Here is a 19101-nt window from a genome sequence, read left to right as displayed (position 1 = left end):
GTAGTGGTAGTTGTGCGAGTAGTAGCGAGCAGTAGTGACTGAGTAGATAGTGTTTAACGCCGATACAGGAATCCGGGTGTGTTTATGGCGAGCTGGCTGCATGTCACCGCATCCCAATTGCGTAGATACAAATTCGTGATGTCAATCCCTGGATTGTCTGGTCCAGACTCCATTGTTTACAGACAGACATACCCTTTCTTCATTCACCGCACCCGTCGGCTGATCTCACAACACGCTGTTGTAAATCTCAAAAACAAACACATCTCTCCAGAAAAAAATAATTCCTAACCCAAGTTGAAATTCTCACAGTATATAATGCGAGCATTAACATTTTTCTTCTTGTAGTAAAGGAATATTGCGACAACAAACTGAACAACTCAGATGAGAGATTTTATTTTGTAATTGCGAAAGCGACAAGTATTTGTTTACTCAACCAGGATGCTCTGACGTGTTTTGCACACGGCACGCACTTATCTCGCGACGCAGGGCCCAGCGAAGCGTACACCAGACGGCAATCGGTATTTAGGATACTGCTTTGACATCGTTCGCTCAGGTAAGCTCACTAAAACTAAGGTTCTCTAAGGTGTAATTCCTCTATATGAAACCTCCTTGATATATACTTGCTGTTATAGGAATAGACTTGAGGTTTGTGTATAGTTGTTTCCGAGAGAAATCTGCTGGCGTTCACTGAATACGTTTGGTATTCGACAGCTTACCGATGACCTGTATAAGGGCAGCGAGCAGGAACGGCAGATACTGTTAATGGCTGGATGTTGTTTATGTATGAGGCTTGAATACGCCTTCAGATCTAGATCCACTCATACTATGGATAGAACTGGGAGGGGATTTACACGTTTCACACTGGTGTTGATAACCTGGTACGGTTATCACTTAGTGAATTGTTGAGATTTCTTTCCTTATGGTTTTCCATTATAAAAACGTGATAGTGAAATTCTATTTTATTTGATTGATTATTTTTTAATTTCCCATCTGTCTATTGAACAGACACATTGGTTAATAACTAGGAGATTAGGAGATTCATTGAGTTATATATACTATGATTTCATATTATGAACTATATTTGATTATCAGTATTTAGCGTTTCTGTCAACACATTGATAACCATAATCATCACAATCACCATTACAGGGCACATGTGGACGTCATAGTACGTGAAAAAAAATATAAATTTGATTCAACAAGTGCTCGTTCTGAATACAGGAATCTCACAGCTTGGTAAAAATTTACAGTTTCACAAACTTATTTTTATTCTTAATTGTATTTATTTGATGAAGTCACATGGAAGTGGTCGAACTAGCTGTCATGTATGGCGTAAACAAACACGCCTACAGTGCTATTCTAGCAACACATTTTGACAGATCGGTGAAAGGATTTTTAACAATAAGCTAGAGGCCATTACGTTACCTTTGTCAGAGACCATGCCTCATATAAGGGTAGATTTCGCTCGATGGTACAGATATGGGTAGGGCCCCGTTATAACGCTACTGTTTATGCCGACTATTTACCCGTGTTGGTACTGAGCGAAGACATGGTATGACGAATTAATTGTCCGATATATTTACATTATGGAAACATACTGGCTTGTAAAAGGTGTGAGCCTACAAACCGCGACGTCAAAATGTCCATAGAATGTAGGTTGAGTGTAGTTTGTATGGTTGGGACAGCATTGAATTCGAAGCGTCCGTGCGATGTAGTCTCCTAAGTGAGCTGAGAACGCACATCGAAAGCACAGACCCGGATATTGTTAAACGTTGTTAAATAATAATAATAATAATAATAATAATAATAATAATAATAATAATTGTGGTGATGGTGACAATAATAATAATACATGACTATTGTGTGTGTTCATTGTTTAATAAGGAAAATGTAGTATGATAAGGATATGCAGAAAACAATCGTATTTCGGTTCCGCCTCCCGCAAATAAGTGCGAGGACATAAACCCACGTATCTCGTGATCTAAAACAAAGACCAGATGTCAGAAACACTCGATAACATTATTCATGCCGACAACGCACATCCATAAACAAACTACTCCACACTTAAACCAGACATTTATATTACACTATATGAACCGTCATATTTATATTTAGCTTCAGACAAAGCTGGGAGTTTGTGGAGAATGTCTGAGTAACGCAACAATACCACATGGGGTGCATGTTACTTCATACACATATGCCGAGTATGCTTTGTGTTTACAATTAGTGGGTTTCGAGGTTCACATAAATCAACATCGTAGCCCGTATTGCCCCGAGCCGTTGGACGAATTACGGACTGGTGTGTACTGTGTCAGCAACATCATGTCAGAGTATTTCGTCTAGAGGATGATGGAGCGGTATGATGCTGAGTATTGGATTTGTTTGTTTGTTGTTTAATGCCGCGCTCAGCAATATACTAGCTATATGACGGCTGTCAGGAAATAACCGAGTCTGGACCAGACGGTGATTGCTACTATGAGAGGTTCATGCTGTAGGGGTACGTTGTCACGCCATTATCCAGTCATCGAGCTTGACCACCCGATCCATTTAAGTCTCGTCGTACAACAAACACAGGCTACATGGGACTAATTCCAAGACATAGGTGTGAGTGAACGAGTGAGTGAGTTTGGTTTAACATCGCTTTGCACTTATATCATCTTAGAATTATTATTTAAATTAATAATCAATGTCCCAGAGACTTGTGCAAGTCTATAGAAGTTATCATGCGAGCGTGTTTTGGGATGGTAAATATCCTGCATAGGAATAAACATTGTATTTAGCGAGTCTGTATCCTTAATACAGGATATTACCATCCCCAAACACACAAGCGTGATAACCTCTTTATCATATAATGTCATTCTTTAATTCTGTGCTTGAAAATCGCTTTCCCTCTCTCAAAAACATTACCTAAACATTACGAGTTTTCCTGGAATGCGAGCATTAATATTTATTACGTCACAGGGTAAGTGATGTGTCAGTCGGACAGTGACAGTAGCCAATATAGTTCCAACTGAAATCTGTTTGTTACACACTGGCTTAGCAACATATACGCAAAACAGCAATTGTTTTTACTTGCATTTCGCGGCAATCCATCTGTCTGTCCGCTAGAGTAACTGCCCTTTGTCAAAGGGAAGCTACTCTAACCCTAGTCTATGAGACGTCACGGCCACGTTCAGACGTTGTTGACAGTCGGTCTGTGCTGTCACAACGATAAACAGTGCAATCAGGTGTACACACAGCGACAAAACGAAACAAGGTAACAATTCTTACATATTTCGGCCAAATCCAACTATTATAATTTGTGGAAAAAGTTTCAAGCCGCAGAGGTCTACAAGTACTGATCCCGCTTGGCTAGGCCTAGTGCCCTTGGAAAAATTGTTTCGAAATTTATATCTCCAAACTTATAAAATTCCTTAGCTACGTCACAGCTAGACACTGATTTTAAGTATATTAGACTGTTCATTTGATAATGATAACAGTTATCTCTGTAGTTTATCCAGATTCCCGATGGTTAATTCTGACTCGATTGCCGAATGACGACGCCATGTTTGTTTATAAACACTGAAAGTAGTCCCTACTTGACCTTTGATATTTACATCTCTATCCGCATATGACCCCAACGGATATCGTTTTTATCCGTTGGCTTTATCCTGCCGAGAAACCTACCCATTATATGATAAACCAAAATATCACCCGGGTCCCACCCCATAAAGCGATTGCATTAAGGTATATGGGTTTCTGATAGTTGTAGCGCTAAGATCGTTTCGTGAACAAGGCCCTGGTGTCTTGGACATTTGTCAAAATCAGTGCCATAAATAGAATGGGTGGTGTATATTTCACATTATCATTTAATGGATAGGTTTCTCGGCAAGATAAAGCCAACGGATAAAGCGATATCCATCGAGTCTATTAACCATCGGGAATTCGGAGAAATTACTGGGATAATTGTTGTCATTATCAAAAGAAAAGTCAAATATACTGAACATCAGTGACGTAGTTGAGGCATTTTACACGTTTTGGCAACTTTGGAGATATACATTGCGAAACAATTTAGCGAGGACACTAGCCCAGCGGGATCAGTTTCCATATCTGTACTTGTAGACCCCTGCGGTTTCCCCAAATTAAAACAGTTGGATTTGGCCAAATATGTCCTTGTTTCGTCTTGTCGCTGTGTGTAATCTGAGTCACTAAACAAACGTGACGTCATGACAGGACAGACAGACTCTAAACAAACGTGACGTCTCATAGACTAGGGTTTGAGTAGCCTCCCTTTGATAAAGGGCAGTTACTCTAGCGGACAGACTGATGGATTGCCGCGAATGGCAAGTAGAAACAATTTAATGTGTGTAGGCCATTGTTGTATTGCCTATATGTTGATACGTCACTGTACACTGGAGCTATATTGACTGTCACTGTCCGACTGACACATCACTTACCTTCTGGCGTAATATATATTACGACACACATTCCAGGATAACTTGCAATGTTTAGGTAATGTTTGCGAGAGATGGGAAGAGATATTTCGAGCATAGAACATTGAATTATATGATAAAGTGTTTATCATGCTCCTTAATACAATGTTTATTCCTAATACAGGATATTTACTATCCAATAAGAGCATTTCGACACACCATCACCACGACGTTGAGGTCAGTGAATTCTGACACTTTTATGTGGGCTGAGAAGTGAAATCTCCCCCTATTTATAGTATAATCACGCCATGGCCATTGCGCAATTGCAGCAAAGTATCACTCGTGCGAACGTCTGACTGGTATATATCCGCTGACAATACATACACAGAACACTTCCTGGTATTGGTGTACGACTGGAATAAGCTGCGTTTTTTACTTAATCCTGTTTCTGTGCCGTGTATTCAGGCAAGTTGGTTTATTAACGCGTACCTCCAGCATGTCAGTGTCTTGCTGGGGAAGAACCTCAGCCCTAATATAACTATGACGAAGTCCTGGCCCACTGTCGATGTGCCCAGCAACTGCACAAGAATGTTGGCCGTCGGGTCTAGTTACGTCATGTCATATGATACACACATTGGCTCGTTAAATATGATGTTATTACTCTGAGCTCGTAAATAATTTTTACTCTCGGGGAGACTGCAGGAAACGGGAGGACAGATGTGTGCTGACGAGTCATTTATGTAACTTAGATCAATGAAGCAGTTATGTTATATTCTATTGGGTTGGGTCCGCCTGATGGTATGGTATATTATGGTATTTTATGGTATGGTATGTGGGTTGAGTTGGATGAGTTAGGGTGGGATGGGCTGTTGGTGTGTCGATGGACGATGGCGTTCAATCACACATTAGAAACTCAATGGATCCAAGGTTATTAGTCTATCACTACCCGTGTGCATTCTAATTTTCATGGCACGACAACTCTCAACGCATCAACTGTCAACAATCAACTATAGACCGACAAGGGCCGCCGGGGTACAATTTCCGCCAAATTACCAGCTGTCGTCGCAGGCATTTTACTCCTAGATTCTTTATTGCTTTTCGTTAATATTAACCAGGGGATTTTTGTTCATGGCAGAGCTTCGCGTTACGATACTTATTCTCCAAGTGCTGACCTTTACAATAACACTGTAGCGTAACATCTTTATGTCTCGGGGTGTTATTGCTTATAACGCTTACCCGGCAATGAGTTATGATCCAGCTGTGCAAACAGTCTGATAGACGTCGCATGTATCACTGTACCAGATGCGGAGCGTGGATGCAGTCGTGACGATTCATTTCTGGTGTACGTCTGTTATGGATATCATCATGGAATTAGGTAATTCATCTGCAGTATGTCGCTCCGTTTGCCATCCGTGAAGGTAGTTAGTTCAGTAATCTTTTTTCAGTTGAAGCCCTGATTAAACTTTCAGTACGATTACTATCCATTGAAAGTAGATTTAGAATATATATATGGTGCAACAATATTCCAGCAATATGTCGGTGGGGAACACGAGAAATAGGCTTACAGCACTACCTATATGGGGATTCGAACCCGAGTTCTAAGTTTGACGATGGGACGCTTTAACACTAGGCTACCCTATCGACCCAAAAACGATGTGAACAATTTTAGTGGATTTGGTATTTAATGTTTTTGGATTTGTGCAATATTAATTTGAACAGCACTGGTTAGCCTAATCGAACTATTCAAAGACATATAAAGATATATACACGTCTTTGAACTGTTCAGTACACATGCCGCATAGCTGTTTTATGACTGCATGTTAGTGATCAGTAGTGTGTTCATCGATCCAGACGACGGGTAGGTTCACAATTAATTATCCCGATATCTGAAAAAGATTTGGTCGTTCGTGGTGGTAATCTGCATTTTGTTTATTTAATCAAAAGGTTTAGTCCCCATTTGCGGCAGCAGAACACATTCACAGAGGAGCTGCGTGACAGCTATGTAAGCTCACGATTACAGTTATACAGCAGTTACAACAGAGTGTACCAAAGAGAGTATTTTAAAGGTGGCTTCTCTCCTCGTCTTGTCTTCACTGTGTAGCGTATCCGTGTTACAAATGAGCAACCCCTTTGACAGATAAGACGTGACCTAGAAGTTCCTTTGGGGAGGGCTTCACAGCTAACGCTGACGTGTTACTGAACAAAGTCCAAGATGACAGATGTAACCTAACCTCGGTAGGCTTGCAGCCCAGGTTGTCGCGTAGCAATCCCCTGCGTGAGCATTCTTCCCATACGAGTGTGTCAGGGACCTTTAAGTGACTTTAAACATGGTGAGGAAGGGCTGAATTACAGCTTGTTTACTATGTTGTTATTGCAACACATAAAATATATACTCTTTGCTGACCAAGCAACGCCTTTACTCCATAAAGGCAAAACATATTGAAGTCAGTTCAGTTTAGTCAACCAATCCCCTAAATCGATGGGCAAAAGAAAGTATACACTCATGTATGATAATAGCTAAAATGGAACAAGAAATTGTTATTCGAAGGTGATGTATTTGAAACGGGTGTCATAGTTATGTGTTTGGGTCTTACGATTGCTGTTTTTCGCCGACTTTCTTCAGCCTAGTAACGTTTTGATAACGTTTGTTGTTTGATCAAATCCAATTTTCAGGCGTATGGTTTCTTTCTATCCTACACACAATACCATCGTAGCACACCTGAATTGTCATGTTCCGTGTAATACTAGTATCTAGATGCTTCCAGCTTGTGTAGGGACGTTGGGGTAGTTTTGTTGTTAAAGCGTTCGCTCGTCACGACGAAGGCCCGGATTCCATTCACGACATGGGTACAATGTGTGAAGCCATTTCTGGTGTCCCCCGTCGTGATATTGCTGGAATATTGCTAAAAGCGGAGTAAAAACCACTAGGCTAACCCACGATCCCCCCGCCCGACAGAAAGTTACCCGAAGTACATGTCTGTAGCAGACGATATAGACGAGCCCTTCTGTTTGAAGACTTCTCAATGTTCGTTGCAGGATGTGACAGACAACAAACAAACATTTTCGCGTTGCCTATAGTGAAACACATTTCAGCGATATCCAATAATCAGATATATTGAGTAAACATTTGGCACTTATCTCATGAACGGTGTGCTGATTAGTTCAAGGCAGTAATTAACTGAGTTGTGTAGTACTGTACTATCAGTGGACCAATTGAACAATCCAGTGTCAGAGGGTGAGACCTTTGCCTGCGACACCAGTAATGTGTAGTACCAAAATGAAACGTTAATCAGTTCATAAATGGGACTAGAGTTTACATAATATATGTGGTATCATGTTAGGATTGTAACAAGCATACCCCTCCACGATGCATCTTAAAGGGAAACGTTCACCTGCCCGACTTGTGAGATTTAAGTACATCACCTAAACGGTCTGTAATTCTGATAACCTCAGGATACTCTTACCCTTAGACAACACTGCCTGAGGCTAGCGTGTTTGTGCTGTTTTACCCCCAAGTCCATGATGTACTTAAGTAAATTTTATCTGTTTTATCTTTCATAATATCTGGTCTTACACCAGTAATATGTTATACATAGCTGGAGGTGTTGAATTCAGAAAACTAGCATTTTTACTACTATTGACTTACATCTGTGTTAGAAACCACGGACAGTCGGAGACCGCCTTGTGTCTACTACTGTCATGTGTGTCCACAGCTGTCACGGACATATACAATCCATTGATATACATAGATGAACCAATGATTATAACCCAGCTGTTGTGAGCCCTAGCATTTCGTCTATAAATCTCCACCAGCTACTTCAAGCTTGCAGGGTCAAGGCCATCCCCATGTACAAGTAGATATTGCCTGTGGTGGTACTTGACCACGGAAGCAATCACTATGACCGGATGTTGAGTCACTGCGAATAGTTATAACGCATATGCTGGAGAGACAGTTCATGCATCGAAAGCATGGACATGTCAGCCTTCGAAATTCCATCTTCCCGAGGCAAGTGAGTTAACCTACTATAAAAGTCCAGTTTCCACCCTTGCCCAATTAGGCTGGGATTATGGAGTTACATTTTGGCTGGACTAACGAGTCTATGCATAGTCTAATAAAAATCGCGCACCGAAATCGAAATCCGGTTCGTAAAGTGTCATGCAGATTTCGGTCGACTGCAGGATTTGCAAAGCATGTGCACCGCTAACTCGTTGTCAACAGATATTTTCTAAATCTTTTCATGTTTTTAATCAAGGTGCTCACCTGATTTGATGCACTTCGCGATGTAAGACTCGTTTTATCACAAAATAGATCTTGATTATCAATCAGATCGTCTTGACTGGGCGCCACCGTTCTGTTTGAAGCAAATGCAAGTGATACGAGAGGTTGAATCTGATTGGTGAATAGGAGAGGCATAGAAAGGATATAACTCGTAATGGCCACTGGTGGCGCTACGATCGAGCCCAGGAATTCCAGCCTAGTTCGGCAAGGGTGGAAACTTGACTTTTAAAGTCAGTTAACTCTCTTGCCTCGGGAAGATGTCGAAATTCACGCTTGTCCGTTGACCCAGATTACTGAGTCAATTAAAACGTCAATGATGGTAATCCTCATTGAATTCTGTACCGTGACAAGCTGGGATAAACATATTTACTTGTTCAAATTCACACCGCATTTGAAAATATTTTTAGGACATTTTGACATGCCACAGAACTGATCTGATATGTAAATTTACGTATGTACAAGTTGTTAACGATCGATGACATTATGGCGCGACTGGTTAACTGAAGTCTTACGAAAACATCGTGTGTTCTTTTCAAGTAGTGTATTTCTTTTTTTCGTACACCATACACCCCCACCCCCCCCCCCCCCCCCCCCCCCCCCACACACACACACACACAGCCTCTCTCCACATCTATTTACTGTACCCGGTGATCTGGCAAAGCCTCAGGCTTTATGTGACCCGACACGATAACCCGTTCAATAAGGAATTTATAGATGCAAATACTACTATTGTGTTAAACAAAAATATATAGGTCATGACAGAGGAAGGCCTATCAAGGTTGCCTATGTTAGATGAATCGATAAATAATATTTACCATGATCCCAGCCCCGTGGCGAGGCGACCAAATGGATTGGGTTATCAGGCTCGGAGACTTCAATGATTGCATGACATCGTATCCCGACAGCGTGGATCGGTGCTCGTAATATCGATCACTGGTTTGTCAGGTACAGACTCGTTTATGTACAGGCACCCGTCATACACCTAGAAAAATGCTGGGTGCCACATTAAAAACCAAACAAGCCATGGTGAGAGAGTTAACCGGGTGCCAATGGATACAGCATTGGCATGTGCATTACCCACCAATAACACTGTGCCTCCATGGCTACAGCAAACATATACATTGTATGGAGAACAGCCAGGCGATCACTAATAGAGACTAGGCTGACGATTCACCTTTTTACTGTGGTGCCATGTCACGCATGTTGTGTATATTCCTCCGATAACATCGTTGACAAGGATGTCAGATTACACATGTAGCATTGGCTGGTAACAGAGTGCGATGATGATGATAATGATGATAATGCTTCTTAAGAAGCTTATGGTGATGGCTGATGGCTGATGGGTCCTGATCCTAATGGTTATGATCATAATGATAATGGTTTTGTTGAATGATGTGTGTGAGGCTGGCTTGTGATTAATTTGATGATTGTAATGGTTTTGATTGTGACGATAATGATCGATCAACTTACACAGCGGCAACATTATAGGTCATCAGCACTTAAGCGGCTTCTGATAGAATTGGTTGGTCAAGGTCGGTGACTTGGTGGCCACCGTAACCCTACGGCTTTGATCGTCTGGTCCAGACTTGCTTAGTGTAGCGTTACACAATAAACAAAGAAATAGGCAACGTAATACAGATTATACCAGTCCTGTATTTCGGGTTCCTGGAGAGAGGTTTAGCTGACATCGTTACGCTGTGCCGACTGAGAAACTCTCCTTGTTACTCGTCAGGTCTAACTTACTGACGTCATTACAGACTCACTACATGACCCCGCTAGGTCACAGTGACCTAGTTGATAATGATCTTGCAAGTGGTGGTGTAGCATACAACAGTGCCACACGGCTTGCCACGAATGGCCTTGTAAACTGGGCCGAGTGGGATCTAGTGTGAGGATGGTGGTGTATGCATCTTGACCTCGGTAACGTCAGATTTGTTTTGTTTGTTGTCTAACGTTTCACTCATCAATATATCAGCTGTATGACGGCGTCCTGTAAATAATCAGCCAAGTTGGCCAGCCCGACCACTTTAAGTGCCTCTAACGACCATACAATTCTAACCCAGACCCCACTGGCTTCACGCTGTTTCTACCAACACGAAACATTTCACTACAAACGTTATCTCGATGTTTGTTTATATAATGGGCATGTTTTTGTCGTTCTATCGCCATATTCCTACATGTGCACCATACTGGGAAATGTGTATATCTAAAAAAACAATTACTATGTAAACCTTATATAATATTTATGAACTTCGTTGAAAGAACCTGTACTGCATACGTATGTTTCTATATAATATGAGGACTAATTCTTCCTTTTTCATCCAGTTATATACTGGTACATCTGGAAAGTCTGCTGATACACCTTCCCACTGGGAGCATGTTAAATTGTGGCTCTGCCGGCTCAATCTCTCCAGACATTCCTGACATACATCAGCGTATAACACATCTCGAACAAGTGGCCTTTCACTTGGGCCAGACGCCGCCAGTCTGACCTTGTGCAATTTGTAACAACTAGTCATTTCCTCTCTTTAACTAATCATTAATCTAGATCGAGTTGTGAACTAATTGAATTATTCTCACGGTGTTTATCTGCGAGTAAGCTAGGATATGGTTGTGAGGAATTTCTTCGGCTCTGTCTTTGTCAGGAATTTTGTTCAGAACATGATATTTGAAATTAGAATTGGGTTGTTAAGATGGCTGCTAAATTTAAGTTTTAGTAGACTATTACCTGGTGACGCCAACATATTCAATGGAACCTATATCTGTGTGTGGCCTCGTGCTATACGGCGTGCCCAACCTGTGCTGACTCGGGACTACTTGTTTCTGAGTTAACTTCGGATGATCCGACTCGCCAAAAATATTGCTTGTTCGTTGTTTAAAGCCGCACCTAGCAACATTCCAGCTATATGACGGTGTCCTGTTAATATATCGAGTTTGGAGCAGAGAAACTAGTGATTGACATTATGAGCAACGGTCCGGAATCCCCACGTTGTTGTTCTGTTCGCGTCGCTTGGGATGTTATTTTTGTATGGTAGTGTACAATAATGTCAGTCTATAAATAAAGGAGTCTGGTTCTTATCTTCACCATGAAAAAACCCGCCTACCTGAATGTGTGTGTGCGTGCGTGCGTGCGTGCGTGCGTGCGTGTGTGTGTGTGTTATATACACACATTGTTGTCAATTTATATGAGTACTTAACAATGGATTAATGATAAAACATAATAATGATCATTAATGATTAATGCTATTCAATTAATGTCAAATTAATGCAAATTATGATATCATTACTCCAATTCATCAGTAATCACATATAGCAATAGTTATTAATAACTTTAATGTCTTGAGAACACATATCATGAATACATTTCATGTTGTATAGAGATAATGATATGGGTAGTTCCTTAATAATTATGAAAACGGCTTGCTGACACCAGACGTAAAAGAGACATGCCGTGTAGGATACATGGTTCGGCATGCACCACGAATGTAAAATATTTTTTTATTTTAAGACGGTTCAGATATGAAACCCTAATCCAGGAATTACACTTGATCTCCCTGTGCAATATTGCTGGCAATGAATGTAAAGGGAGCATTTGATTTTATAAGGCTGTTGGGGTGGGGACTTTTTTGGAACAATCTATTTTTTCCTCATCTATATTCAACATACTGACAACAAACTATGCATTTGGGCATATTTATGAACCAAATAATCATTTATGAAAATTCCCTCCCAGCATTGGTATGTGCTTTACCCACCAATAACCCTGTGACTTCATGGATACAGCATTGGTATGTGCTTTACCCACCAATAACCCTGTGACTCCATGGATACAGCATTGGTATGTGCTTTACCCACCAAAAGCACTGTGACTTCATGGATACAGCATTGGTATGTGCTTTACCCACCAATAACACTGTGACTCCATGGCTATAGCATTGGTATGTGCTTTACCCACCAATAACACTGTGACTTCATGGATACAGCATTGGTATGTGCTTTACCCACCAATAACACTGTGACTCCATGGCTATAGCATTGGTATGTGCTTTACCCACCAATAACACTGTGACTTCATGGATACAGCATTGGTATGTGCTCTATTATATGGTCTCTGGCTTTACCCACCAATAACACTGTGACTCCATGGATACAGCATACATATACATTGTATGGAGAACAGTTGGGCGATCACTAATAGAGCCCAGGCTGGCGATTCACCTTTCACATTCGTCATCACTCGCCCCTTTCCGTAACCTGCAAGAAAACGGCTTGTCACGGAATAACACGAGTTGGTCACGAATGACCATTTTACAGTGGTACTGTTGTGAATATTGCTCCGAGTACGTCGTTGACAAGGGTGTTAGATTACACTCATGTAGCATGGGCTGGTAACAGACTGTTCAACGAGATTAACATATATATTACGAGGATGGTACAGTGATTAAATGAAAAATATATTTAAAGATTATTGGGAGAGATTATGTGTCATACTAATTTCACGAAACATTTTTTTAAAAATTTTTTGCAGTACATTTGTTTGTAATTTCGTTGCGCCAGGAGATTCTGGGTTAGAATAGGTCCCCTACGGTCAGGCTGTGATTGGTTGATTGGGTTACCCCGACGGCGTGGCTCGTTGCTCACACTATGAAACCCCAATGTCTATCTGGACAGCGGAAGGTCGGTTGTTCGAACCCCGTTTGTGTCATATTAAAAGATGCTACATGTTACTCTACCTGCCCGGTCGGCTTGGATTGAGAATACTGTGTCTGAGTGGGGCGTCCTTTTTAAACTGGGCATGGTATCTCAATAGGCTAGCACAATAAAACCGACATTAGTCCTGACTAGTACAAGTAGCCACACACACACGTGCATACACGTCGCTATATGTCTGTGAAATAATCTTGAACAAGACGTTAAACCCCATTTCACCTCAGCTCAACATTGTGAGCTGATGGAGCTCGCGGGTCGGGTTCATTTATAGTACAAACTACAATGCTGTCTCGTCTTATGATGTCGGTATTACTAAACCAGAATGTTACCATATCACTTATCAACTGCTCATGTTTAACCACATACAGCCGAGCGCCAATGTTCGCCTTCAGTTATTAAATCTGTTTTCTCTGTCTCTTGCAGGTCTCACCAACTTAAATCATGGCAGACGATAAAACTCCCGGGGGAATGAACCAACCACCCCCTGTTGCCTACCCCCAAGGAGCTCCCCCGCCCTACGGCCAGGGACCCCAACCACAACCTTACCCCCAAGCTGGCGGCTACCCCCAGGCCGGTGCCTACCTCCAAGGACAACAACAGACAAGTATGTCTATGGCTCTAGATTATCATAAATCTTAAGAAATACTTGTATTGAGAAATGTTGCTGTGATGCATTCCTAGTTATAACAACTCTGGGCATCGGGTCAAAATCATTCCCATTGTATGTCGTGTTAAAGAGATGACTATATGAGGAGTGTTTGTCACAGTATTTGACTTTGTTGTTTGGCATCGTATCCCCACGGCTCGACATAAGACATTTCTCTTGCTATCAGCTGTCGACATACTCGTGATATATCTGGAACTTACTTTGGCGTAAAACAACACTTACTCACCCCATAGGTATGATATTTATTATTATTATCATTATTTTATATTATATTTATTTATTTGTTTTAGTGTGTGCATGGATTTATTGTGACATTATTGGCATGTAGCATGGACAGATCAGATGTCATAATTTCTAAATAATACATCGCATAGGTATGACATGATCCATACTAGTGTTTGGATTTACCTATCTATTTACAAGCATATGTGGTGGGGCGACTGTGGTAGCCTAATGGTTAAAGCGTTTTCTCGTCACGCTTAAGGCCCGGGTTCGATTCCCCACACGGCTACAATGTGTGAAGCACATTCTGATATCCGACGCCGTGATATTGCTAAAAGCGGCGTAAATTCGTTTAATACTTTTTACGGCTTATGTTTCTTTGTTCTTGTATAACGCCTAACTCAGAAATATTCCAGCTATATGACGGCGGTCTGTAAATAATCGAGTCTGGACCAGACAATCCAGTGATTGATATCATGACCAACGATCAATGCCGTCTGGGTATTCAATGACACGGTACAACCAAGTGACCAAGACCACCTGATCTCCTTACGATCAGTGGGGGCACAGGTGGTCCAGTCGTCCACGGTGGCGCAATTCGCTGTGATGAGTTGCGTCTCCTATGATTGTGGGTTCGAATCCCGGTTCGCCCCGATTATGTTTGTCAGCATCATACCTGTGCTCGTGGGTTTCATCAAACTGGTAATAGTTTGAGACCTGCATCACTTCGGGCTTTCCTCCCACATTAAGCTGACACGCCGTGACATAACAAGAATACTGTTAAAAGCGGTTAAACCAAACTCACTCACCTTACGACAAGCATCGGTTGTTGCAGGTGATCTAATCTAACCGGATTTCCCGTTTTACACCTTGGTCTCAGTCCACAATGCGATTGCAGCGCTACGGCTGCCGTACGCCTAGGTTAAAGAATGGGAGTTCATCTTAAAGTTGCTTTGTGGAACGGGGCCCTGAACCGTATAAACATGGATTGTTTGCATTGATCACCTAGTACTGTCCCTTCTTTGCTCCAGCCGTGGTGTTACAACAGCCTGGCTATGGCATCGGTCCTGTCCCCGGGTCCGCCATGCGGTACCGCACCGCACCCGCCCTCATCATCTGCCAGCACTGCAACGCCACCGTGACCACAAGTATGACGTATGAGACTGGCCTTCTCACCTGGGCTGCTGCCGGACTCATCTGTCTATTTGGGTAAATAATCTCTATTTGATAACATGGAAACCAGTAATGTGACGAGTAACACAAAGCAGTATCCAGGGTATATTGTGTCGTTTGTATCGAATAGGACGCAGACATGAAGCTGTAGTGGCGAATAGGTCCCGGGGTATTTAACATCATGGAATGGTCGGAGATGTAATACACGAGTTTATCGAGGATGGTTTAAACATAAGACCTGAAAGCACATGAAGGCTCCTGAAGGCACCTGAAAGTCATGTGAGCTCATGTCGTGGCACGTGACACCGATTGTCCGTGCGGTAGAATTTTTACATCTCCTCTGGTCTATCGAGCGGAAACTTTGTATGAATCATCCCAACTATGGTGTCCCCCAATACTGCTCAGGGAATTCCGATCCGACATCAAACATGGCCACAATATTGAAAACAATCAATCTTGCTGGATGTATCGTGAAATTTGATATACGGCAAGAAGCCATCAACATTAAAAGACTCCAGCCGTCAATCAACCGTGACCAAGGCTATTACATTCCCCCGGCGTACCACCAACTCATCAAAGATCCCAATCAGCCATAATCCCGTTGTTTATATTACATGCTTCATTCTTTGTTTATGTCACTGACTTCACTGATGATTGTCATTACTACCCTTGTGTGTACATAACAGTCTTCTCCACTCCAGTATAACTACATCTGACATCTACTCTACTCTACTGTATAAACATTACCTCCTACCTGTATATATACTTGTCAACCACACTCTGTATATCACTTGCTTGATAACGGTGTTAGAACCGAAACGTCGCTCTTAATTGTAATAAAGAAGTTGTTCATCCATAAATTCTTAATCCTTACTAAGTATGCAGTATGTGGTAAAACATATGATACATTTTTTAGATACTAAGACCTTTGCCCTTCACATACTCCTGTTTGTGTAATGATTACCTTTTCGACATCTCCTTTGAAAGAGTGCTATGGTGACTCAAAAAAACTCATAGAATTTCCATCCAATTTTGATTATATCCCCTATTGATTCATCACAGTTCAAGTGAGCTACAGAGCCCCGTGGCTCTATTTGTTAGGATTTTATCCAAGCTAGAACAGAAATCGCATGAGCCCAGATCTCCCACGACACTGAGTACAGTGCCCGGTGTTGCCGTCCAAATACAAGCCGGAGACATCAACTGATGAACCAATGTTTGAGATAACCTCTGCCTCTGTCTTCCAGGTGCTGGCTTGGGTGTTGCCTCATTCCCTTCTGCGTGGACGCCAGCAAAGACGTCAACCACTCCTGCCCCAACTGTCAGCAGATTGTGGGAAAATTCCGTCAATTCAGTTAGAAGTCGGGATTGTTCGTTCCTTTACGTGGCCTTATTTCCCATGGGATTTCAATATAGGATTGTCACATCATTTCCTATTCATGTCGATTAAACCGATGCACACGTCGTCTGACCAGAACATTGAAACAACTTGTCATATTAGGCCACGCTGAATTCCCTCGCATAGACAACATTGGTATTGTCGATAGTGTGAACGCCACGTTCACAATAATAATACATGCGTTATAGATCTATAACATATCTACATATATTTATGTATATTGGTCATAAAATGAAAATCCACATTTATATTGTCATGCTATCGTTAAGATAATGATCTGAAATGGTGCAGCCATGCATTGAAATATATCAACTCTCATATTACCCCTACGAATATAGACACCAGCAGTATATGCAAAATCTACTTGACTTATCGCTAACACCAGTGTATATTCCAATGTACGCATCTGTTTTCAGCATAATTTATTCCCGACGTTGTCTTTTCCCACACTATACACTCCAGTTGTTCAAAAAAGACTTGCGTATATACGTGTATAATTACTTCTTGGTTCTTTTAATCAGTGGAACACTTTGTTATTAGAGATCTTGTTAAGACTTTTTTGTTGATCCATAATACATATTCGTACCCGGAGGTAAAAAGGAAGGTACATGCGTCTTAAAGGGAGTGTGTGTGTGTGTGTGCGTGCGTGCGCGTGTGTGCGCGTGTGTGTGCGCTTGCGTGCGAGGATGGGGGTAATGGATAGCTACTAATGCAGACAATGAGTTTTTTATTTTTATTACAAACTAATTATTTGTTTTTTGGAATTGTTTTCCAAAGTGAGAGATGCGGATGACGATTCAGAAGTTGGTACTGCATGGTGATAACAGTGCATTATGGAAATCATTCTGGTCTGAGCCCAACACCAATAGGGTAGCTATGTTGCTATATAATATTATACAGCTAAGTAAGCAACACCGTTAAATTATTACCAAAAATAACAGTTTATTATTCGAAACCAAATTGAGGATATCCCGAAAAACAAATAGCCAAGTCGTATAACCTAGGCATGAAAACCAGCAGGTAATATGTTTTTACATACATTTGTTTTAAATATATAACAAATGATTGTATGAAATTGTTGAAGATTATATGTGAAGTACAGAATGACTACTTAATACCATGCGTGTACGCCTGTGGTGGTGGAAGCTGTACATACTATCGTTTTCTTCTGTTTGGAGTGTGATTAATGAGAATGTACACTTGTGTCTGTATCTACCTGTTTTGTGATATTTGTATATAATGAAATTGATGGTCAACTATTGTGACTGAATTGTTTTATAATAAAATCTGTCTTTCCATGTTCTTTTTTGTTCTTTGGAAAAAAATATTGATGGTCAACTATTGTGACTGAATTGTTTTATAATAAAATCTGTCTTTCCATGTTCTTTTTTGCTCTTTGGAAAAAAAATATGTGTAGTTTTGCGGAAATGACAATAAAACGATTTCATAAATCTGGTGTATTATTTAATAATTTGTTTGAATAATGAAATGACAACAATATGGTATCCCTTAAGAGAGTGTTGTATTGAACGACATGGAACTGGCTACTGTATGATTCCTACCAACAACTTAGGAAGAAAGAAACTTAAGGCTTATATAGAACTCCGCGAGTGAATTACCTTTTGTTTTTGTTTTTGTGCATTGTTTATAAATATTGTATGTACATTCTTGCGTTCAATATGTAGAAATGTAACATGTCTTTGGTAATAGTTTTATGAATAACAACTTCTTTATTGTTTGTAACGACGTCCCACGGCTACTTCTTACCTTTCATCAGCTGAATACTCTGTATGCGTATTGAGTTAATATATAGATATAAGAATACATATAGTACGTATACATGAACACTATAACATTCCCCAATGTATACATATAGTACGTATACACGAACACCTATAACATTCCCCAATGTAAACATGTAGTATGTATACACGAATACCTATAACATTCCCCAATGTATACATATAGTACGTATACACGAACACTATAACATTCCCCAATGTATACATATAGTACGTATACATGAACACTATAACATTCCCCAATGTATACATATAGTACGTATACATGAACACTATGACATTCCACAATGTATACATATAGTACGTATACACGAACACCTATAACATTCCCCAATGTAAACATGTAGTATGTATACACGAACACCTACAACATTCCCCAATGTATACATATAGTACGTATACACGAACACCTATAACATTCCACAATGTATACATAT

General features: G+C 40.9%; 1 protein-coding gene across 2 annotated transcripts; it reads left to right on the top strand.

The window, feature by feature from the left end:
- The first annotated feature begins 446 nt into the window (after positions 1-446).
- On the top strand, positions 447-18315 carry LOC139462555 (cell death-inducing p53-target protein 1 homolog). Of its 2 annotated transcripts, none has more exons than XM_071244366.1 (4): positions 447-553; positions 13825-14005; positions 15322-15499; positions 16711-18315. In XM_071244366.1, the coding sequence occupies exons 2-4, from the start codon at positions 13843-13845 to the stop codon at positions 16820-16822; spliced, it is 453 nt and encodes a 150-aa protein (XP_071100467.1). In that variant the 5' UTR covers positions 447-553; positions 13825-13842; the 3' UTR covers positions 16823-18315. The 2 variants fall into 2 exon arrangements, with proteins under 2 accessions (XP_071100467.1, XP_071100468.1); XM_071244367.1 differs by lacking the exon at positions 447-553 and adding an exon at positions 11153-11195.
- Positions 18316-19101: the final 786 nt, after the last annotated feature.

The sequence above is a fragment of the Haliotis cracherodii genome, unplaced genomic scaffold, assembly GCF_022045235.1.
Source record: "Haliotis cracherodii isolate W230 unplaced genomic scaffold, xgHalCrac1.p SCAF_15, whole genome shotgun sequence".
Lineage (NCBI taxonomy): Eukaryota > Metazoa > Mollusca > Gastropoda > Lepetellida > Haliotidae > Haliotis > Haliotis cracherodii.
The sequence above is the reverse complement of the archived record's forward strand: the minus strand, read 5'-3'. Positions and strand labels throughout refer to the sequence as shown.